This window comes from Centroberyx gerrardi, chromosome 14 (genome assembly GCF_048128805.1).
Source record: "Centroberyx gerrardi isolate f3 chromosome 14, fCenGer3.hap1.cur.20231027, whole genome shotgun sequence".
In the NCBI taxonomy this organism is placed as follows: domain Eukaryota; kingdom Metazoa; phylum Chordata; class Actinopteri; order Beryciformes; family Berycidae; genus Centroberyx; species Centroberyx gerrardi.
The window spans coordinates 13,343,980-13,369,298 of NC_136010.1; the positions used below are offsets into that span (position 1 = coordinate 13,343,980).

The following is a 25,319-nucleotide window of genomic DNA, read 5'->3' on the forward strand; positions in this document are numbered from 1 at the left end:
AGTATATTTGTGTGTGTGTATGTTGGTGTGTGTTTGTGTGTGTGTTACATGGATAGAGTTTCACATGGATAATTGCAGTGTGTCTCTCCCCCCACCTGGGCACTGACACATGTTCAACGGCTCAGACAGACACGCCCAACCACCTGTAAGAAATAACACACTACTGTCAGACTGTCAAAGCACAGAAAGACAGAGAGAGAGAGAGAGAGAGAGAGAGAGAGAGAAAGAAAGTGAGACAGAGTGAGAGAGAGAGAGACAGACAGTCGTACAGCTGAGGCACAAGGTGTCACACACACACACACACACACAGGCAATAATAACAAAAAAGAAAACCCATTTGTGTATCTTTGCATTGGTTCCAATTCCTCAGGCAAGTGTAGATACAATGATAAATGAGAATAGCCTACAGTGCTGTCCTATCTAATTCCACACATACCTCTACACAGCTGTGCTTTAGCAACGGCATGGCCGACCTTGCCATTGACTCCAAGCGGCTACGACTGAATGTAATGGCTTCCATAGTAAATATTATACACAAGCGAGATTTATGTACACTTATAGAGTATACGCACATTCAGAGCACATACAAAGATGCTGCAAATGACAGAGAAAGAGAATGAGAGGACAAGAGCGGGAGACGGGGTGAGAGAGAGAGAAGCAAAGACACAGAGAGGGAATGAGAGAGAGAGAGAGAGAGAGAGAGAGCAAGAGACATAGAGAGAGACGGAGGGAGAGAGACTGATGTGAAAGAAGGGGTGTAATAACAGTGGTTAAGGCCTGCTCTTTCATTGAGTAAATCTGGCTGGGGCTATTTCACACTGTAGGAATCTCCTGCTGACCAGATCAAAGGCTCGCCCAGAGACGGGGCTTGTAGAGAGCGCAAGGAACAGGTGACAGCTCCGACACACACACACACACACACACACACGGATCGAGGCATTCACACATGCATGCACAGAGAACCCCACCACCACACACACACACACACACACACACACACACACACACATTTGAATGAACACACAGTGAGATCAGACAAGTAGGGAGTGACAGCTCCCTTTGTGTCTAGATGAGCCTGTGGGGAACTCTGCTCTCCAGCCTTTCTGAGGGGGATTGCTGTAAGAACTCACAAAAACCCATACATCTATCATCTGAGCTTCGAAAACCACTTAAAGAGAGTCAACACAGAACATGCACACACACACACACATGCACGCACACACGTACACACACTCAACGCACACACACACACCAAGACTTGAGTGGGTATGACAAAGTACATCCAAACTGTACATGTATGAGCGTGACATGTACCATATGAGTAGAACATTGATGAGACTAACACATGTACAGTGGACATCTAGCTAAGCATGTTATAGGAAGCATGTGGGACTTGAGCGCAAGCTTATGATGGATAGATCTAATATAGAGCGGGCTATATCCAGAGGGGGTGAACATAAGGCTATGTCATCACTGGCCCATCTCTCTCCATACCTTCCATCACTTTTCACTCCCTCCTATAAACAGCAGGATGGGGGGAAACAGTAACTCCCACACACAAGGACACACAAACACACACACAAGGAAACACACACAAGGACACACGCACTCACGGAAGAACACACGGAGACATTCAGGCATATGTGCGCATAGGCCTACTCATTTAATTGCAATAGCGTACAGACATACAGACACAAACACACACACACACACACACACACACACACGCACATACACACACAATAACCTTTGCACAAAGAGAAATTAATCCCGGGTGGTCTGAGACACTGTGATGTTTCCACTTGAGAAAGCTCTGGTTTTGAAATCACGCAATCCAGTACATACTGGGTTCATACTGTGGTACTGTGCACAGTGATAGCCATGGTACAAATAAAATGAAAACGGGGGCCTTTGTAATGGCTACATCTGCATACACACATGCACACACACACTTCACATGTACAGTACAGCACGGTGACAAAATATATTATTGCAGGACTTTTGATCGTGAACCTCCAACCCTTCGCACCCCGCTCTCTCTTTACTATTCAATCCCAGCCTATATCAAACTAAGATGCTGTATGTTTAACATGGGAAGGTCCCACCTTAAACATGCCCATTACGGCCAATGGCTTGCGCTGTTTTCATAGAATATGAGAAGATTACACAGCGCTATGACGGGCCAATTACGTCCTTCACTAAAACACACCTCTGTACCAACACCTCTCTAATGATGATGGCTTAAACGCTTCCCACCAATGGAGCCCTTTCAGCTGCCATGGGACCCACACACAAACACACTCTGCTGGTATAGTTAAATACACATACACACACATAGGTACGCACACACGCTCAGCCACAGATGCTGACTGCGTCAAATTGAATCCTTGTGTAAAGTGTAAAGTGTGTCCCTCCACACCACAAAGAGCTGTCTGTACGTATCTGTGCGTGCGTGTGTGTGTGTGTGTGTGTATGCGCACACATCATCCCTACAGGCCAGCTCTCGCAATCAGTTCAAGGATGGATCAGTATTGGAACTGAGAAAGAGAGAGAGAGAGAGAGAGAGAGAGAGAGAGAGATGGCAAGTTAAACAGATGAGAAACAAAAAGGGAGAGAGGGACACAGAGACAAAGTGTGACATAAACAGAAAAAGAGAGAGAGAGAGAGAGAGAGGGAGAGAGAAAGGGAGAAAGCCCTCCTCTCACCTCTTCACAACATCCTCTCATCCCCTCATTCCTCCATCCCCCTCTCCTCTCAAACCTGTGTCACCTCTGACCCAGGTCCAATTCACCACTGTCATTATGCAATTAACACCAATTAAGTCATTTGGCTGTAAGAATGTGTGTGTGTGTGTGTGTGTGTATGTGTGTGTGTGTGTGTGTGTACATGCTTGTGTGAGTGTATACGTACATGTATGTGTGTATGTGTGTATGTGTGTGTGTGTGTGTGTGTGCGCGTGCACGATAGGGCAATTACAGCAGTACAAGGGAGCCTTTTGGAAGCGGAGAGCACTGCAATCAACCAATCAGCCTTCAGATGGCTTTGACATGAAAAGAGAGCTTGGCCCCTGCTAACCCCGGGGGTCAGCCCCAATTTACTCTATTTACCCACTCAGGAATGACTCTGTGTGTGTGAAGAACGAGACACAGAGGGGGACAGAGAGAAAGGAGAGCGAGAGAGAGGGGGAGAGAGAGAGAGAGAGAGAGAGAGAGAGAGAGAGATGAATGATGAATAGGTATGGAAATGTCTAGGCTAGTGAGACAGTGTGGAGTGGGAGCCGAATAAAAAGGGGGAGAAGGGAAGGGAGGGAGGGAGGGAAGGGAGAGAGTGGAGGGCTGAGAAGCCTTGGGGTTGTTGGGCAGGTGAATTGGAGTGAGGGGGAGGGAGGAGAGGGGGAGAGGGGGATTTGAGAGCAGAGAAGGGGATGTGGGGAGAGGCCTTCAGGTTGTGTTTGCAAAGCTAAAAGGCCAGCAGTTTGGGCCCATTTGCTAACAATTTCCCCTTGGAGAGTGCCTCTACACACACACACACACACACACACACTATACACACACTTCCCCTGCAGAATTGCAGAGAGCAGAGATGAGGAATGAAGACTTTACACTTGGCTTGAGCCGCTAAATAGTGAGATGCTCCATCGTGATTAGAAGGCTGTAAAAATGAATATAAAAATGACCATCAGGATTAGAAGGCTCTTTTGTATTAAACAAAATAAAAATGACCAATACAACAGCAAGGGGTGATTAAATCTCACCCGTTTCTCTTTGTTGTTTGGATCCAACCGGTTTTATAACAGCCAGATCTCTATGGAAGTCCAGAGACGAAGAAAAAGTTTGTTTCTCAGTTCTTGAATTTTTAAACCGGCTATCCCAAATTGATTTTAGAATTGAAAAAGTCAGATCTGGTGAGGGAAACTGTTTTGCGTAGCTCTCCCCACAGAACACACCAACTCCCTGATCAATAGCCCAACTGTGACGTCTGGTGCCAGGGCCGGGCTGCAGAGCAGTCCGTAAAACACAACAGGGCCAGTCAGGCCCACATCACACTAAACAACCTCCTGGCTAAAGAACAAGGGAAGGCGGGAAAACCAGAAACAGACAGAGAAACCTAAAGAGAAAAAAGAGAGAAGTAAACACAGATGCTCAGTATTTCCAGTGCTCCTGGTCAATAATATCACATATCTGACGAGAGGGACGCAGGTTATTCCATCTCCATTGTGTGTGTGTATGTGTGTGTGTGTGTGTGTGTGTGTGTGTGTGTGTGTCAGAGCTAAACTGTCCTGCTCCAGGGGTCTTAGCTGTGGCCTGTAATCAGGACCACATGACTCAGTCGCAGGAAGTCCTCCAGCGAAGGACAGGAAGCAGGAACAAGGACTGCATCATTAGTCTCGCTAGTTCAAACCCCACAGCCAATAGGAGCCTTTGACATAGAGAGAAGGGGCGTGGCTGCTGGTGCGTCTGCGTCCACATGTATGTGTGCATGTTTATGTGTGTGTGTATGTGTGTGTGTGTGTGTGTGTGGACCCTGCAGGCTGGTATTAATGACTTATTTGTTTACTGAGTGTAATGAGTCCAGGTTGTGTGTGTTTAGTAGAGTCAGAGCAGAACTCTGGAGCAGGGCTGGGCCTGCCGCCAGAACACCGGAGCTAAATCACTACAAAACACACACACACACACACACACACACACACACACACATACACACATACACATACACAGATAGATCCCCAGACAGCGAAGACAAATGAGAAACAAATGGTTCCATTGTATGGTATATACCCAATCTCCCCTTCTCTCTGTCCCATGATGGTGCAGCGAGGGTGCAGGTTTGAAAATGGTCCGTCCGTCTACTAACCCCCTCCTTTCCCCCACTACACACACACACACACACACACACCTCTCCAACCCCCTACCAGCCCTCCTACCACATTCTCACCGCCCCTTCCTTCTCTGTTCTGCAACCCATCAAGACTAAAGAGGCTAATTTCTGTCGATGGCTTACAGGTGGCCAGTGCAAGGTGAACCACATCCACTCTGCTGGCCGACACACACACACACACACACACACACACACACACACACACACACACACACACACATACATGCACCAACACTTTGAAAAAGTCATGCCTCTAAAACCAACCCTTTTATAAACCCAATGCCAAACATCAAAGACTGAAACACACCTCAAAGGCACCAGGGACACACACACAGGCACAGGCACAGGCACAGGCACACATACACACAAACACCCACACACACCCACACACACGCACACACCTTAAAACATCCAAACTCAAACATATACACACTCGTAAACCTTAAAGCTTGAAGGATTTCCAACAAGTGGTTTGAGGGTCAATCCTAGGCCTGGGACTATCTCATATTTCCAAACAGAGGATAAGTCTTCTACTGCTCTCACATAAAAATCTTGTAAGTTGGAAAATTTCAGGTTTGAACTTGAAACCTCTTCAAAATCTATTGTGCTATTTAAAAAATCCATAGGCATCAATCAGAAAATGAGACTTTGAATCTTATCTTTTATCCTGGCCAGTTGCCTTGTGGAGATAATTATTCAACTGACAGCAACAATCTAGTGAATGTGAGGCGACTGTTACAAACGACAGCAATACTGAGAGGAATGAGGTTGTGTCCGGCTCTGAGCCTTGTGTAATTTGGTTCCCACAATTTGCCCGTTAGCCCCGCAATTTCATCATTCTTCCAACTTAGCACATGTCACCTTCAATCTCAGCGTCCTGCATCAGCTTGAGTGTATCATGGAACACATACACACACACACACACACACACACACACAAGCCTTGATGTGTCTAGGATTCAGTGATCTTTTCATTAAAAAGATGAATTTGTAAGACAGCTGAAAAAGTTTCAATCGAGACAGGTAGATGAATAATAAAGAGCCTCTGAGCACCGAGATAGGTGAACCAGAGCTCTGTTTTGACAAATTTCTCATGTTTTTTTTTCTTATGTTTTTGATCCCTCCCTCCCTCCCTCTCTCACTACCTCCACATTCTTGGATATCTCTCCGTCTCTCTCAGTCGTCCCTATGAAGGTTAAGAGGTTTGCTGCCAAATTACAAGACCGGGCTGAGAGATTGAGCAAACTTTAGACACTCCTATCCTTCCCTCGTTACAGCCAGTAGAGGCGTGGTGTATGTGTGTGTGTGTGTGTGTGTGTGTGTGTGTGTAAGCGCACACAGATTGGATTGCAGCTCTTTGAAGCCATGCCCTTACCTTCATTAAACACACTCCTAGAGCCTGGAACAGCTTTCTGGGAATGTGTCGATAGCTCACAGAGACACACACACACACACACACACACACACTGCAGTGCCAGTAAAAATGACCAGCACTCTTTGAAGCCAGTGTCACTGTGCAAAGTGATAAGATGAAAGCTGATCATCCCCCTCAAAGAGAGCCGTGCACAGCCTCACGTGCACACCGTGCCCACGAGCACGCCCCTGGGTCTGGAGTGCCAGCCGGGTGCCAAGCTAACTGCTACATGCCGCACTTATCAGCCACTATCTGATTGGACGGCGATTGTTAGCTGCTGCTTGGCAATTACAGATGAAAAATGGACAAGATCTTCTGACAAAAAAAAAAAAAGGTCCTTTGAAGTTCTGCAGCCCTGAGCCTGAGATGAAGTTAAATAGGTGAGATTAAAAGAACTGTCTACATATCTGTGAGAGTCAAATGCTGGAAATATGTCTTAAGTGTGTGTGTATTCTGTGTGTGCGCCTGTGTGTGTTTCTGCATATGGTGAGTCTGACAGAATGCTTAAATCAGGCCCAGCAAGCCTGTGCATATCAGTATTAAAAATTGAAAAGAGTCTGACGCCAGTAGAGAGAAAAGTGAAAACCCGGCTCAAGAAGAGTTCAGGCACTCACTGGCCCTCAGCATACACACACACACACACACACACACACACACACACAGAGGAGAAGTAGGAAAGTGATATGGCAAAAGACAGACTGGGAGTGTGAAAGAGACAGAGAGAAAAGAGCAAAGATACAGTAAAAGTGAGAGGAGAGGGGGGTGAACGAGGTAATCCCCGTTCCCCTCCCTATAGGTGTGCAGGCAATGATGGGATGGCCTGCTCACACGCGCAGAAATTGGGGCTTATCCCAGCACTTTGATACGCCTCTCTGTAATTGCCTGTGTACATCTGCGTGTCTCGGTGTGTGTGTGTGTGTGTGTGTGTGTGTGTGTGTGTGTGTGTGTGTGTGTAATTGTGTAATGGTCTCCCTCTGTTGTCTTGTCTGTCAGTCTTGCTCATTAGGCTTAATCCCAGAGATGACACTCTCAATCCTCTCTGTCAACCTGGGCCTTTGCAGCGGCACTCAGGCAAGGAACCGGGTTTAGCACTCGCTAACTCTCTCCCTGTCTCTACACACACACACACACACACACACACACACAGACATATCCACAGACATATCCACAGGCACACACACACACACACTTGTCAGGTAAGACCAAAGCGGGTCGTAAGAGAAGAAAGCATTTTTCCTCTGCAGGAAAAACAAATAACTGTGACCCCATATCTGTATGTGTGTGTGTTTGTGAGAGAAAAAGAGAAAGAGAGAGGTGACTGGAGAGAGAGAGAGAGAGAGAGAGAGAGAGAGAGAGAGAGAGAGAGAGAGAGAGAGAGAGAAATGCTGTGACAGTGGAATGTCTGAGTGATGGGCAGTGCTCGGGACACCTGCCTTTCAAGCCCTGATGGGGGATAACTCCCATGAACACACACACACACACACACACACACACACACACACACACACTCACATGCACACCCACACACCAAAGACAAAGAGAGAGGAAATCAAGCAACACTTCCTGTGTTTGGAAATGCCAAACTGCTACAAAGGGATGAGAGAGGATGGCTACAAAGAGGCTTACACTGATCACTGAACAGTAACACACTTTAAAACCCACAGAAATATCTATAGCTATTCATTCTTCTGTTGACCCCCCTCCTTTCCCTCTTTCTCTTTCTATCTCTCCCTCCCTCCCTCTTTCTTTCTCTCTCTCTCTCTCTCTCTCTGTGTCTCTCTCTCTCTCACTCCCTGTTTTTCTTTCCACCCAAGGGGAATGCGAGAAATGTCCACAAAACATCTTTCACCAGTTGTTAATACTGTTTCTGCTTTGCTGTTCATGATAAAGTGACGGTATGTTGCTTCATTCCACACACCACACACACCGCACACACACACACACACACACACACACACACACACACAACAAAGGTGGATCTCATGCATGCAGGCATACAAACAGCCACTCATGCACACACTTAGGGTCATACTGGAGCATGGAGATGAAACACACACAAATACACACAGGTCTTAGATCATCTGCATACAGCTTGAAAGCTACTGAAATTCTTCTTGCTTCATCCAAGAAACACAAAATCTAATCAGTCTCTTTTCTCTCTCTCTCTGACATCAGTGCATCAGATGATAGCGTGTGTGTGTGTGTGTGTGTGTGTGTTGGGGGGGGACTAGGGTTGCCTGAGCTGACATAACAGCTGACATCACTGATAAAACCTCTGGCCTGCTGTGATCTGTGTTTGTGTGTGTGCTGCTGGACTCACCAGTTGGCAACAACCGCTTAGATCTGGCAACCCTTTAGCTGATCTGGCAACCACTGGCCCTTGTTGACCCCTTGTATTGAGGGGAAGTATGCACTCGGTAGGTGGTGTGTGTATGTGTGTGTGTGTGTGTGTGCGCGCGTTATACTTCAATACTTCACACAAGAGCAATGAGGCCTATCAGTATGAAAATGATGCTGACCAGTGCATTTGAAGTTTAAGTGTGGGTGTACCGGTATGTCGCAATGCACTGCACTTAACAGCCTAAGTCATTCAAATTACCGTTCTGAGCGAGGAAAAGAAATGTGGGAACAAAGGAGAGGAAGAAACAAGACTTGGGCAAGAAAAGAGAAAAAAGGCATTTGCTTGTTGATGAGCTGTTTCCAAGTTCAAAGGGAGAGGCTTGCCTTTATGTGCGAATGTGTAAAAAGCAAGGGAGTTATTTCTCTACCTGCCCGTCTGTTTTTGAACACACACACACACACACACACACACACACACGCAAACACACACAGGCAAACATACACACAAACAAATTATGGCTAAGCCTAGTTATTACCTAAACAAACAGTGTTAGTCTGAATGGAATGCCTGCTGTGAGACACACCAGTTCCAGACACAAAGCCTTGAGTTACAACAGAGAAACAAACAGACACGCACACACACAAATACAAACACACAAACACACACACACACACACATTGTGTGAGAGAAATAACTATGTGTATATGTAATTAGAAGGCAAAAACAAAGCGAACACATGTTTGGGTCTTGTTCTCTGGCCTGCACTTCAGTTCATTTGCGCTGCGGTGCAGAAAGCCTCTGGTAAGCCATTGTTTTGGTGCCGCTAAACACATGGTGTATTGCTGGAGTAGCAGGGGGTTGGAGCTGGCCAAGGATGTGCATGTGTGTGTGTGTTTGTGTGCGTGTGTGTGTCTGTGTGTGTGGCAACAGGGTGGGTTGAGGGTCTTATTAACATAGAGCAAAGAAAATATTGATTTTATCACGCAGTGATGGCTTGGACTGTGTTCCCAAAAAGATCACGGAAAGGTTTGGTTTTCTTTTGCGTTGACCCGCACACACATGCGCAGGCACACATATATGCAGACACACACACACACACATACACACACAAACACTGTGAGCTGTAGGGCGGCTGTTGGTTTTACACGCCAATAGACAAGCTTTATTGGCTAGGAGGTCTGGCTAATTAAAAATGCAGGTATACGTTTTTCACATTTTTGAGTGCCTGACAAAAACAATTCCTCTTCTGAATCACAAACATCCCTAGAAAAACACCACAAAGTGCAGAATTTAAATGACCATAAGCTTACAATATCAGCCACAGAAATGCATTTCAGCACGGCTTCAAAATCAGTGTAAAAAATTGCATCAACACCGCTCTAACTCACGTGTTATTGAATATTTGTTGAACTCTTACTCTACACAACCATCATTCACTGAGAGAGAGAGAGAGAGAGAGACAGAGAGAGAGAGAGAGAGGGGAGAGAAAGAATGTGGCTGAGAAAGAGGAAAGCAGAGAGATGAAATTGAGAGGCAGAAGAGAAAGACAGATCGCGTCCGCTCTGGTATGCCATCTTTACGATCTGTCTGTGAGAGAGCTAGTGAAATTGAACTCAGGTGTAGTGTGATGCCGAAAAAGCCATTTCCCCATTAGGGCCATGGAATCTCACATAAACAAATTACACAAATACTTTCTCCATAAAAGAGACGGTGAGCTTTCTCCAACTGTGCAGTGTAACCTGAGCGGGCCCTTGTTTATGTGTGTGACAGAGTGTTTACATTGTCCTGCGCTCCCATCCCTTCAGATGGGGAGAACGCCAGGCCTCCGAGAGAGAGCTGCACTCCCGTCACACTACCTGTCTGTCTCTGGGACTTCTGTTATGGAGAACATGTGCTGTGTGTGTGTGTGTGTGTGTGTGTGTGTGTGTGTGAGACATGCCAACCAGTGATCTGTTCTTATTACAACCAGCTTCGCCACAAGAGAGTGATGACTTCAAGGATGGAAGAGGTAGGAAGCCCAGGGGGAGAGATGGGAAGAAAGGGAAAGAGAGATAAAAACAAATGACTAATGGTCATGACTCTACCAAGCTACTAAGTACCAATCCATGACTCCTCGATGTAATATCTCACGCTTCCCACAACAATCACAAACCTTTGTCTTTAACCTTTCATTTATCCAGGCAAAGTTGACTGAGCCCACATGCTCTTTTTCAGCAACATCAGATTTTTCCCAACTGGACCGGGGACTCAAACGGATGACCTTTCTCCAACCTCTAGGCATTTCTCTGATCATCGGTTCAAACGTGGCAGTTCTCATAAACAACTGTAATATGTAAATGCAATCAAGCCAAATATCAAGCACAATAAGCTTGCAACAGTCATACTCATGCCTTAGCAGTGTTGGAGGGAACGCGTTACTGGAATTTACATTACTTTTTCCTGTAACAGTAAAGTAAAGTCAGGAATTACTGTTCCAATTTCAGTAATCACATTACAGTTACTGACCTAACAGATCGTTACAGGTCGTTGCTTGCGTTACATTCTTTATCCTTTTTAATCTCTATTGGTTTAGTATCTATAGACAGATTCCTCTCTTCTTATCCTGCCTTCAAGTCATGTCGGAAAAATCGTAATTGTGAGTAGAGCGCAAATGACGGAGCCAACAAAGTGGTAAATATGACTTGGAAAGTCAGAATTTAATGCTGTAGGCTCAGTTTTTATTACAAATCTTAAAAGAGAGATTTTGTGCCTGTCATTATTTAGACTACTTCTGCTCGTAATGTGGGCTTAGGTCTACAATAGTTATTGGCCTAATGAATGCATGTAAGCCTAGCACAATCGTTTTAGGGTGTAACACAAAAGTAAATTAACAGTAGTGTAACTAGTTACTTTTCTCTGGGAGTAATAAGTAAAGTAGTTAATTACTTTTAAGAAAAGAAACAAGTAATGTGTAATTTATAACTTTTTTCCAGTAACAACCCCAACACTGTGCCTCAGTGCACTGACCTGATACATGCTCCTGACACCTAGACTGAGTGCGCAGTAAGCTGCAGTGCTGCTCTGAGATCAGTGGGAGGAGGCGGGGAGGAGGACCACCCAGCAGTGGAGCTAATCCTGTAGCTGCAGGGTTGAAGCCTAGCTGCATACACACTCTGACAGGCTAGGCCACTCCTGGATAGGATATTAGAGTGGAGCTAAAGCACAATGGCAGCTATTGATGACTGGTGTTAGGTTTTATCCTGCCATGCTCTACTCTGCTTCTGGTGAGAAAGAATAATCAAGTCCTAGAGGAGAGTCTCACAGTTACCTCTCTCTCCTCCACTCTGCCAGTTTGTGTACAGCTCGTGTTCAAAATATTTTAAGGTACAGGTGGGCGATAGCAATGTGTTTCAAAGACCAGGTTGGGACCCAAATGTGGGGCGCAGGAAGATTAATATGGGTCCCCTGATTATTCTGGAGGAATTAATATCAAAATGTACTGTCTGAGTCATGTTTCCTTGGCCTTCTCAATGTGGGTTGAATGAAATACTGCAGGATTACAGCTTAAGGTAAATTCTTTTACAGAATAGCTTCCAAAATCAACTGGATGACAAAACACATGTGAAAACTAGGATCCCCAGAGAAAAAGTCACTAAACCACCAGGTCTTAGCAACGTATCAGACAGTCCAATAACAGTCTAACAGACAGAGAAGAAGCAGTATCAAAAAGAGCATCAAAGAGCTTTGGCACCATACCAAAACAAGTTCTAACCCTGTCAATCAACGCAGCGACTTGATTTTGATAAAGCACATAATACTTGGCCACTTAGCACCTAAGGTTACTGTGGGCAACCGTCTCCATATTGAGCATCGCTGGCCCGGCGGAAACACAGAACACTCCACTGCTGGTTCTGTTTTAGCCCGTCAAACACACTCACATCAAACACACAGCCAGCGGCACACGAGACGATATGGAGATGGAGAGAGAGAGAGAGAGGCAGGGAGGGAGGGAGAGAGAGAGATGGAGAGGGAGAGAGAGAGAGAGAGAGAGAGAGATGGAGAGGGAGAGCGGAGTGAGAGAGATGCATCAGTTCAAAGCAACCCCCAAAGTAGAAGCCTGAGGATAAACAACCAATCAGAGAGGCATCGCTGCCTGGCCCAATCAGAACGCATTCCAATGAGAATCCTCTCCAGACCCAACCAACTAACCCCTAGAGGTATGCACAAAAAATAGACGCATACACACAATCTGACCTAGATACACACCAGCATCCTAACTAAGGTCCTGACCACGTCTGGCCTTTGCACGACTAAAGCCATAGAGTCTGTATTCAATCTACCTCCACTCTCTATCCCTGCAAAGCCCTCTCTCTACTGCAACTCTTCATCTCTTTGTCGGTCCTGGCAAAACTAGTGCATACATATGTGTGTGTGTGTGTGTGTGTGTGTCTGTGTGTGTATGGGGGGGGGCTCGGACCCCTGATTCCAATGCAGACAGATGGGATTGGTGTCTGGGCTCATTCCTGGCAAGGATACCCTGGTTTCAGGGAAGAGCGAGGAGGATAGCTGGGATGGGGGACAAAAGGATGTCAGTGTGTGTGTGTAACTTTTTGTGGTGTGTCTGCGTGTGTATGAATGTGTGTGTCTGTCTGCATTTGTTAGGATAGACTTCCTTCGGTCTGGAGTAACAAGGGGACGACATGCTAAGCAACAAGGGTGCAGGGATTTGTGTGTGTGGGCATGCCTATTTGTGTGTGTGCGCGTGCGTGCGGTTGTGTGTCTGCCAGTGTGTGTGTAGGGTTGCATGAGAGTGTGTGGTTGTAGAGATCCCCTCTTGGCAGCGGCAGTGTAAGCTGAGGAGGGTCTTACATGGGCTTTAATCCTGTGCTGAATGTCATCGTACAAGCGTGGCTTTTCCACGGGCCCAGATAAAAGACAGCACTGAGAAAACAGGAGGGAGAGAGAGAGAGAGAGAGAGAGGGAGAGAGAGAGAGAGAGAGGGAGAGTGAGAGGGAGAATTTGCGTGTTTGCGTGTGTTTATGTGGTTGTGTGTATGTGTGCATGTGCAAGAAACTGCTGACTTGCATGAGTGAGTTTGCATGTATGCAGTTCCATGAGTGTGTGAGCACATGCATGTGTGGCACAGACACCCCTGTGAAGTAGCCTAACCCACAGGTCTGTTGACAGGGCTTATGGCGGTGACATACGGTAAGCTGCGAGGGACACACAGAGCAGGTACTAATCTGCTCATCTGAGCTGATCTAGTGACAGAGAGAGAGGCCACTCTGGCGTCCAATACTAAGGTTTCACTGGCAAACGCAACCTGGCTGGAAAACACACTGCTCAACGCAACAAGCTGAGCTGTGTTGGACTGGCTTTCTTGTAGGCCAGGGGTTCTTACACTCTTTCAGCGTGGGGCCCAAACGAGAAGTTTATTCTATAGCCCTGGGACTCTGGAGCATTAAAACGTTTTACTACCCTTGTCATGTGGGTCCCCTCCAGCAATAGGTCTGTGACCCATTTTGGGGTTTGAAGCCTGTGTTCACCAGACATAATCCAGGTTTGAAAAGGTCACTGCTATCGAGTGTCAATGGCTCTTCTTTTGAGGAAAAGAAGGCTACTATGACAAATTAAACTGCCTGAAGTCAATTATGGAAGAAACTGTTGTTGTTTTGACAAAGGACACAATACATCTTATTCTTTACGGGTTTCCTATACGTGAAAGAGCTTTGGGAGAGTGTTGGGCTAGCGTGAGAAATAAACTGCAGCCTAGTGTTATACGAGGCCTAATTAGCGGTCAGCTCTAATGTTGATTGGCAGCCCAGAGGTTGTTGATGTTATTCTAGTAGCTCTGTGATAGCCCATGTTATGAAGCCTCTCCGCTGACTCGGCGCTGAGACGACTTTCAGCGGGAGGAAACAGGTAAATTCCTGTTAGTTTTCCTCTTCAATTCTACAAGGAGTGTCCTATGGCAGCTCCGGCATTCCTAGAATAGGTTAGGGAAAGAAAATAGTGGAATTCCTTCTTCTATTACTTATTAAAATACATTTAGTGTTATTTCTCCGCCACGGTGTTTCCGTCGGTGTCAATCTTGATCATAAATGTTTGCTTTCTATTAGCCAATTTAAGAGTGTGTATGTATGAGTGTGTGTGTGTGTGTGTAATGGTGCTTGAGTTGAAGCATCAGAAGTATTGTATGTTGGAGGGTGCGATATCCTTTAGGTGAGTAGGTGAGTGTTACAATACCAGTAGTCAACCAGTGTCACATATCCTCTACCCCCCCACCTCTCTCTCTCTCTCACCCTCTCTCTCTCTCTCTCTCTCTCTCTCTCTCTCTCTCTCTCTCTCTCTCTCTCTCTGTCTTTCCCATTCTGTAGCTGGCAGTAAGCTCTGCAGGTGTGACTCCTGTAGTTTGCCCGCTGTAGCAGCCTAACCTGCCTCGCCCCCCCCCCCCCCCCCCCCCCCCCCCCCCCCCCCCCGTCCCTCTCTCTCTGCCTCGGGGCAGTAGAGGCTCAGGGCCACGGGACACCGTCTTTGATTGGCAGCCTAGGGGCGGGTCTATATGTTAAAAACACTTTGCTCGGGGAACAAGAGAGAACTTACCCCAAGACCTGAGGTTGTGTGGTATTTTGTGTGTGCATGTGCATTTCAGTGTGTGTGTGTGTGCATGTGTGTGTGTGTGTGTGTGTGTGTGTGTGTGGAAAGCGCAGGAAGTCTGAGGAAAATAACAGGTTTAAAGTGAAAAGGCTGTGATTCCCTTTTCTCTGTCTCCAAATCCCTATCCCTCCCTCCATCACTGCCTCTTTGTGGATGTTCAGACTTTCTCTTTGGGATGTAATCCAGCTTGAACGGGGGATCCGACCTCCGGAGCATCCCACTGAGAGTTCTCTTATGCACACTGATTTTGCTCTCTCTCTCTCTCTCTCACACACACACACACACACACACACGCAGACACAGGCATGCAAACACTCACAAGTGCCTCCCCAGGTGCGAGTTTCTCCTGAGGGAAGGGCCTTTGTGTGTTGCCATCTCCATAAGCTCACAAAACACCCTTATAATCCTGCCAGGATCTCTCTTTCTTTCTCTTTATCTGTCACTTTCTTTAACACACACACACACACACACACACACACACACACACAATTGCATACTCAGAGCTCACAAAAGGCATCCTAATCAACTCTTTTGCTCATTTTGAACTCAACATCACACAGTTCCACCACAAAACATTTTAGATCCGCATCTCCAAATATCCTGTGTCTGTGTCAGACAGCCACAAAATGACTTGGATGTTTCTTGTGGCAATGGCATTTGTTAGAAGAGATGGAGATAACTGACAGAGAGAAAGAGAGAGAGAAAGAGAGAAAGAGAGAGAGAGAAAGAGAGAGGTAAAAAAAAAAAAAAAAAAAAAACACATAGCGAGAGAGGTCTTTCATCTGCGACAGCTTGAGGTGTGCTGATTTATGACTGTGGGCTGACTGAGCCATAGCTGCACAGAGAACAAACCAGGGAGAGGTACGCAGACACCAACAGACAGACCGAATCACACCTGGCATGTCCAGACAGAGAGAGAGAGAGAGAGAGAGAGAGAGAGGAGGAGGGGAGGGCAGGAAGACTTTTCAGCTTACAGACAGAACTACTCCTTGGACCTTTCGATAGATTCATTACAGACGAGTTGAGTTCTTACTCCTCACTCTGATCTTTGCCCTCGGTGTGTGTGCGCACAATCGCAGGTTTGCACAAGTGAGTGTGTGTGTGGCGATGTGTCAGCTTGTGTAATGAAATGTGTTGTGGGTGGGGGAAGAGAGCTTACTAACACTAACTGCCTTATGATACACACATCAGGTGTCTAACTGTCCTCTCCTTCATATGACTTCAAAATAACCACAAAAAAAAACATGAATAAACTTGTCTGTCTCACAACATTGCCAGTCCCCCCGCCCCCCCCGCCCCTCCCTCCTCTCCTCCTCCGTCTGTTGGGGCTGAAGATGTCTCTCTGGGCTCTGTCTGTCTACACTTCACAGCCTCACAATGCTGACAGTGACAAAGCAGCTCCATCACTGCTGTTGCAGCACCTACTTAAAGGTACCGCGTGTAGCATTTTTTAAACGACAATATATCATTGTCAAATTAATAGCGATACCTCACTGTAAACAAATGAGACCATGGTGGAGATGATTGGTAGCCTCTCTCTCACGCCAGTGGTATTGTTAGCGCCAGTGTTTCTAAAATTAAGACGTTTCCCATAAAGCCTACTGCTGTCTGTCGCAAAGAGGATGTCGCTTTTTGCCCCCCCTCTCCTTCCTTCCTTGGTGTCGCCCCGCCTGTGGTTGTTTTCTCTCTCACTTCACTGAAGAGGATAAACATGTTAGAATTGATCTTTCCAGAGGCCTTTCACTTGTTACACCATCTGCCATTGCATGAAACTCTTTAGCTCTGTTTGAGCTGGAAGAAACGGCATCCCTCGTCGTTTTGTGCCATAAAGCAACATGCCATTGTGCCTAAAAGAAATATGCCACATTTTCAGTAGAGGCTGCCAATTGTCTCGGTGATGATCTGGTTTGTTTACAGCAATTATACTCATGTCTCAAAATTAATGTGGTAATGATTTATTGATGTTAAAATGCTTCTTTAAAAGACACACGACACACACACACACACACACACACACACACGCACACACACACACACACACACACACACACAGCACCCTGCATCTCCACAGGAAGGGGTAAAGTGCTAAAAGATTATTACGAAGGTGTTGGGAAATGACTGAGGTGTCGGAGCAGTGAAATAGATACTGGATACAGTACACTCAGGTGTCAGTGCTCAGGTGTGTCCGTGTGTCAGTGAGGTGTTGCCGAGGTGTTGACTTCTCTCCACTCATGTTCAGCTGCGTGGGACGACCTTTGACCCCACAGACTGGTGAGGCTGACAGCTGGCTGAGGGATGGCCTCGGTCAGACGCCTCTTCTGACCCCTCTTGCTATGGTTCACTGGTCACCAAAGACACAGGGCACAGCATGGGTATCCACATGTGTGAGAAGATACACACATGCACACACACACGCGCGCACACACAAGCGCGTATGTACATATGCACATAAATGCATGCTTATACAGAAAGAAACAAAGTTTACATATAGGCATGTGCACACACACTTACACACAATCACACACACACACAGGGGTGGAACTTAAGGATTTTGGGCACTAGCCTACTGGGCTAGTAGAGTGAAATTTTGAATAGCCCAGACAAACTATTACTAGCCCAGTATAGATAATGTAACAAACTGAATGGGGCAGATCATGCGCTAAAATTATATACATGCATAAAAATCATTTTGTAACCCCATTATATTATATTATATTATAATATATTTTATTATTACTACCTCAATATATGTAATGTAGAGTTCAAGTTTAAAAAGGTAAAACTCAAACTAAACAAAAATTATATACATTATAACAACAAACTGAAGTTTGTTGTCTCAGCTGGTTCCTAATTTTTTTCTATAAATTCGGTTGCTTTTACTATTTTATCATTTTATGGTTTTATTGATCCTATCCTGTTCTAGTACTTTTTTCAACAGTGCAGCGTTCCGATATAGGCAGGCTGAGGCTGAGGCCCTGGGATTTTAAGGTGTAACCGAAGAAATAGACTGCAGGCAACTGACTAAGAAGCACTTTCTCTGACACCATTTCTATGGCACTTTAACTACATGTAGATTCATGTAGATTCATTCTGCTGCCCAATCTCACTCGCCAACTGGGCTAGTGCTCCTGTACTGGACCCGCTTCCAAAATCACTCGCTTCAGGCGAGTGGGCAAACTTAATTTCGTGCCCCGCACACAACTATGTACAAAACACGTATGTACATACATACATACACAATGTAGACATGCAGACACGTACAGTACTCAGTACACACACAGCATGGGTAAATCAAAGCCATCTTCTTTACTTGACTTTTTTTCCCCTTTTGTCCTCTTTCTTTTTTTCCTCTAACCTGAACGAGGCCTCACTCCTTCCTGCACACACACATGCACGCACACACGCACACACACATACACAAACATATTTCTGTCCCCACTTGGAAAGCCTCTCAGCTTCTTTTCGCTTCATTCAGTACAAATAACTTCACGGTGGGATAAAAGCATAATGTTTCCAGAAAACCTCTTTCCCCCCCTCTCCTTTACTCTCTTGGCTTCATGTTCCCCCTCACTCTCTCCTTCAACCCCCTCTCCTGCTCTCTGTCCAAAAGGACATTCTTATTTCATTAGAGGGGGTCTGGGAGGCCAAGAGGGTAAACAAAACCTCTGTAATCAACAGCAGGACATACACAACCACAATGAGCCAATCAGAGCGCAGTATCCTCGTAGACGGAACCACGGCTAACCAATCCAAATCAACACCTGGACGCTCAGAGCTCATCTTGCCAACTCAAACTCAGCACTTAGGTTTGTGTGGAATGCAAAATGTAGCCTAGCAATGAGAGTCAAGGTTATCCATATGAAACACCAATCAAAGCTAGTATGCATGCCTGCACAGACACTGATACACATACACACATACTCACACACACACACGCGCACACTCGAGAGTACACACACACATGCATACACACACACACAGACACACAGATCTCCGGCAGTGTGTCTATCAGTGCTGTCATCTCTGTTTGCTCATATTAGGGAGGGCTCACTCAGGGACAGGATATGGGGATTAGGTCTGGCCTTACTGCGCTGTAGCTACACACCGCTAAATGGCTCCCATCTGTTCTCCCATAGAGGATGGCTAATAAACGTTAGCTGCGCTCGCGCTGTACGCCGCCAGAATAACAGCAGCGGATAGATGAGCAGCGCTGATAGTGCTTGCCACTACACCACCCTGCGCTAAAGGCTAATGTGCCTGGCTTATTCTATTAGATCGGGATAAGAAGCACTAATACACACACACACGCACACACACGCACGCTGTCTTCATATCTGATTGGAGATATTGAAGCGGTAGTCCCAGCTCCCGTTTCCAACTCTAGGTTTACCTTGAAGGAATATACGTTAGAGCACTGGGAGCTAAAAGCTGGGGAAAGGTGGAAAGAGCAGGAGCGATGGAAAAAGATGGAGAGATGGAAAGAGAGGGGGAAAGGGGGCAGTTTGGTCTGTTTCATTACGGTGAATCCTGACACTGCTGCATTCTCAGCACACATGGACTGGATTATAGGCTATGTGGGCTGCTCCAGCACTGTATAGCTCAGCAACACTCACACACACACGCACACACACACATACACACACACACTTGCAAACACACACATGAACACATCATGGCTAAACACACACTTGCTTTACACCGCAGAAAGACAAACCACTTGCTCACACACAAGCTATAGGACTCTTAATCCCAAAAGCAGCGCGAGGACAAAGTGCACAACTACTAAGTCATTGAGGTTAGAGACAGAATCTGCTTGTGATGGTCCACCTGTGGATTACTGAGGGAAAAGAATGAGATGCACTGGAAACTATGACGACCACATTGCCTGGTTTTCTCTCTCTCCCCCCCACACACTCTCCCACACACAAACACACATTAATAAGCACTCTTCCTCTCTCTCTCTCTCTGTCTCCCTCTCTCTCTCTCAGTCTCTCATCTTTCACACATACGTATATAAATCTTCTCTCTCTCACACACACACTCACAAATGCGCGCTCACACACACACACACACACACACACACACACACACATACCATGTATCAGCTCCAAGCAAACCATAACTCTCCCTGCACAGACCTCTTTGCCCATGTCTGTGTTCAAAGGCATCCTGAGTCTATGGGGGGCTTCGATATAAAACCCCAACACAGGAATTATCCTTTATGACTCTGCATTCTTCACTTTATGCTTTTTCAGCTTGCAGCCTAAAAAAAGCCTCATGACTGTTCTGTGCTGTATTGTAATTAAGCACCCCACACACCGGCGCACAACGGGGTGGGGTAGCGCGGTAAAAGTTTACTACGACTGAAAAAGCGGGGCGCGGAGAGACAGACTCGTCCATCTCTGGTTTTTCTCACTCTGTCGTTTTTATCACCTCTGGGCCCTGGTACGCTCTCTTAGGCTGCTGAGTGTGTAGTTAGGTCTAATACCACACACTTACCTATGGTTCATTGCTACAGTGCGCACGCACAGCACACACACACGCCACTACCAGTGCATGGGCCCTTCATAGCCAGGCAGCCGTAAACCTCTGTGTCAACTCAGGCTCTTTAGTCCACTGAAATTCATAAGCAATAGTAAAAGGAGCCGGGTTCCATTACACTCTCTTCAGTCAGAGTTGGGTAATGGTGTGGTTATTGTGGTACCCATCACCATTCCCAGCTAATGGCTACCCTAACCCACTGAAGAGGACTATTGTTTAGAAGATCATGAAAATATCTGGAGCAGACATGCTACACTGAGTGTACAACAGCATGGCAGGGAGTATATTAACTCTACAACTAGTAGAGAATATGAGAATGATTGTGCGATAAAAAGAAAACTCACTATGGACGATTGGATCCAGGGTTCCCATGGTGATGGTCATCATGCCCATATCCCCTCTTCATCATCCTGTGAGAGAGACAGGAGGAAAAATATGTGTCAATCATCCATCAATCTGTACATAGGCTACATGTCATTGGATTTTTATTTCAAAAGACAGAGGAAAAACAATATGTATGAAAGCTAGAGACAACAGATGGGTGCCCCTTTATAGGGACCATTACCTGTAGAAACTCAAAAAGACACTGGCCCAATAGTTACAGTGTACAGCTAGAGTCTCATTACCTAATCTTATGTTCCTCCTTAGTAACCCCCGGTGGGCTTTAATCAAAACAATCATGTTCATGTTCCTCATTCAGAAAAGCTGTGTATGATATCATGAAATGCTTTCCTCAGTGTGATTGTTAAGAACCAATAACTAAACACACAAGGGGTTTCCTTGGGGCTGAGACTGTGCAGACAAGAGCCCTGCTAACAGGAAGGCTAATTCACTCAGACACTAACATTACGATGGTTAGCATGACCTGGCAGCTGACTATAGCCAAGCCCATGCCTGCATAATGCTAAGCTAGGCTACGGCAAAGCAATGTCTATGCTAAAGCTACACGAGCACATAAACCTAAAGGCCTTGGCTGCCGTCCACAGTGGCTTTGGTTGGACTGAGTGGTTGTGACAGGCTCAGTAAACTCAGTAGGCTACAGCTAAGCAGCTAAGCTATAGATATAATGTTTTTTCAATGGAACATGCTAGATGCTAAATACTAGCATTCTGTGAATGGCTGTGACAGGCCCTGTAAACAGAGCCAGACCCATAAGCATTCATTCTGCCAGGTTAAACACACACACACACACACACACACACACACACACATACATACACAAAACAAGCAAAATACCATGTGCTACTTCTCATAAACCTGCATGTTAAAGCTTAGAAAAAAAAGCAACCAAAAAGAAAAGGCCTTGTAATTCTGACTCTGATAAACACTTTATGGCTGTTTTCTATTTCCTTCCATAGAGGCTGGTGCCAAGTGTCTGGCAGTGGTATTGGCGTGGCTAAATGAGAACAACATGAACACAACATGCCCGTCAAACTGCACACACTCCATGCTGAGACACAGACCTGGGGTGCATCTCAAGAGGCTAAAACCACTTCCTTCCCCTTGTCTCCTCCTATTAGATTTCACCTGTCCCCTGACTAAGTCCATCACAGATACAGGAGAGGACAGGCAGTATAGTTAGAGGATTGGGATGAACCCGCTAACTGTAGCAATGAGCTTTGAATGACATGCGGTTTGGCTCCTCGGAAAACCTTGGAGTGCGCTCTTGTGTTTGTGTGTTCACTATTCACATGCATGCATTTGTGCTTATGTGTCTTAAATGTGCCAATGTGGGTGTACATGTGGGATGAGTGTGTGTAGCTGTGTGTGTGTGTGTGTGTGCGTGTGTGTGTGTATGTGCACGTGCGGTCACTGCTATGTTATTCATGGCACTAGCTGTATCTCTGGCCCTGACAGCCTTGGAAAAGCATTGTGGTCTCCAGGGTGAGTATGCGGACCCTCTTCATCATCATCATCATTATCATCATCAATCATCCTCCCAGTGGCGTCCCTGGACCCAGCGCTTCACTGAACCACTGGCCTGGCCACACTTAGATATTACACTGAAGCGGAGGGAGGGAGGGAGAGAGAGAGGGGAATGAGGGGAGAGAGGGCGGGTGGAAAGAAAATGGGGGAGGAGGAAAGGAGACGTAAAAGAAGGAGGAAAAGGAAGAGAGAAAAGAGGCAAGATGAAAGAAACTAAATGAGCAGCAAAAGGAAGATATAGAAAAAGGAGATCAGGGCAGTGAAGAGTGGAGGAAGAAAGAGGAGGGTAAGGTAGAGTCAAAGGAGTGGCAAAAGGGGAGATGGTGAGAGGAGACAGAGAGAGAGAAGTGGCGAAGAAAAACAAATAGAGTAATTAATCACATTTAGATGAAAGAGGGAGATTAAAGGAGATGTGAAGTCCGGTGTTTGGAGGGAAAACAGTCTCACCTCAGGGACCACAGGGATATCAAGACACAGGGTGAACTGACCCACCCCACACACACACCACACACGCACACACACACACACACACACACACACACACACACACACACACACCTTGGGGGCCCTGCCCAGCTGACCTCTGCTGAACTTCCCCATGAGGTCAAAGATCAGATATGAGGAAAAGCCATGAGGTGATTGGCTGACCTCTGTCAACAGGAATATGTCTGTTTGTTGTTTCTGAGGAGTGTGTGCTTGACCCAAAGGGAGAGAGAGAGAGAGAGAGAGAGAGAGAGAGAGAGAGAAACAACAACTTGCCTGAATAATAAACAGCTTGAGGATGAAAGGGGATGATGAGGACTAGCATACACACCTTTCACTTTGACATTTAAAAATGTTCCCAGTGGACCTTACCCTTTGTACTATTTGTATTTACTCAATTACTAATTTTACATATGTACACATTTGGATATATACATCCATCTACAATCTAACCTACCTTTACTTTATTCCCATTTTTATTCATTTTTCCAACCTATTCCCTAATCAGCTTTGATTTTCCCCAACTGTTGTACAGTGAGTCGTCACAGCTCTTTATAGACATAAAGTAATGATTCCATTTTAAAAGAGGGGATAATCCAGCCAATTGGCCCAGATTTATGAGTTATTTTGTTATTCTCTACATACTTAACAAGATTTCCCAGCAACCCTAATGATACTTTCATTGCTGGCCTTTTTCACTCCAACTTAAAAAGTCTGAAATATCACTTGCAGAGAGCTACCGTTTCATATGTCAAACACTATAAACACTGCTGCAGTAAAACAGTGTGGGATGGCCATATTGAGGGAAAGATATTTATATGTGACAATTAAAGGGGAGTGATGTGTGATACTAAAAAGTGTCCCCCTGCAGTTCGCAGTACAGTAAGCATACTGTGTAGTACAGCCTACTGCGGCTGCAAGTGCCCTGCAACACAATGCAGCAAAGCAGAGACTTATTAGTTTGGCCTTGTTAGTTCAGTGCATCAGACGTGAAACATAACTTCACAATGTACATAGCAAGTGTTACATCATTTAGTTTTTGCGGTGTGTAAAGGTGTTTTCCATGTCATCACTTTTCTTCAAAAGTAAAGAGTCTTTCCACAGGCCTCAATGAGCTAAAACCTAATAAAACCAGCCATACTCTCCTCTTACACATTGCAGTGGTATGCATGGGGTGATATGTGTATGTGTGTGTGTGTGTGTGTGTGTGTGCATTGTGAGACATGAAGAAGAATACAAGGGGGATCCCCAAAGCATGACTCCAATTGAGACAGAAGCACCAGAAACATGTAGAAAGACTAAGAACATGTAATAGTGCATATCAAATAGAACAGATGTGGGAATTTAGACTCAGGTGGAAATCCCCCTGTCTCGGCCTTAACACCCCCAAAACACATACAACACACACACACACACACACACACACACACACACACACACACACACACACACACAAACATAATTCATCTTCATAGTCAGGAATTTCCCCCAATCACAACCTCTTGAGAACAATAGAGCTGTGATGAGTTTATACTGCATTCAAAGAACTAGAAGCTATCGGCAACTGGTGAAAAGGTGGTGAAATCATCTCTGCTAGTCTTTGAAGATTGTTTTCTCCTGTTGGCTATGTCATGATTGGCTGCACCTATGGCTATAGAGCAGAGCACTACACATACATACGCACATATACGCACACACACACCTGCAGGCATGCACACTCACACAGATACACAAGCACTTAGCCCTGATAACAACAACAGCTTGTTCTCCCTCAGCTGTGTTCAAACACAGACACATTAGGTTTGTCCTGGGGGCAGTTTGGATATGATACTCAGAGAGAGACTGAGCCTGTATGAGAGATGAATGCTATATACACTAACCTCACACACAAATCACACCAATCAAAAACAGTCATTTGGCAGCTCTCCCCCTCGGGCCCCTTATCTAAATGATATGAATAACTCCGATTTGGCAGGAAGTGATGGGGTGAAGGGAGAGAAGAGAGGAGAAGAGAGAGGGGAATTTTTATGCTGCCGATTCCGACCACAAGTGACTGGCGGTGGGGATGACAAATGTGTAATTGCGTCAGCTTTAACAGTAC

General features: G+C 45.8%; 1 protein-coding gene across 1 annotated transcript in view; it reads right to left on the reverse strand.

Moving 5' to 3' along the window:
- The window catches only part of LOC139928489 (ERC protein 2), a 150,301-nt gene that overhangs the window by 11,824 nt on the left and 113,158 nt on the right, over positions 1 to 25,319 (reverse strand). Inside the window, exon 18 of the mRNA XM_071921060.2 lies at positions 21,154 to 21,219. Within this exon, the coding sequence (XP_071777161.1) occupies positions 21,193 to 21,219 (27 nt within the window). The 3' untranslated portion in view covers positions 21,154 to 21,192. The remainder of the gene's footprint in view (positions 1 to 21,153; positions 21,220 to 25,319) is intronic.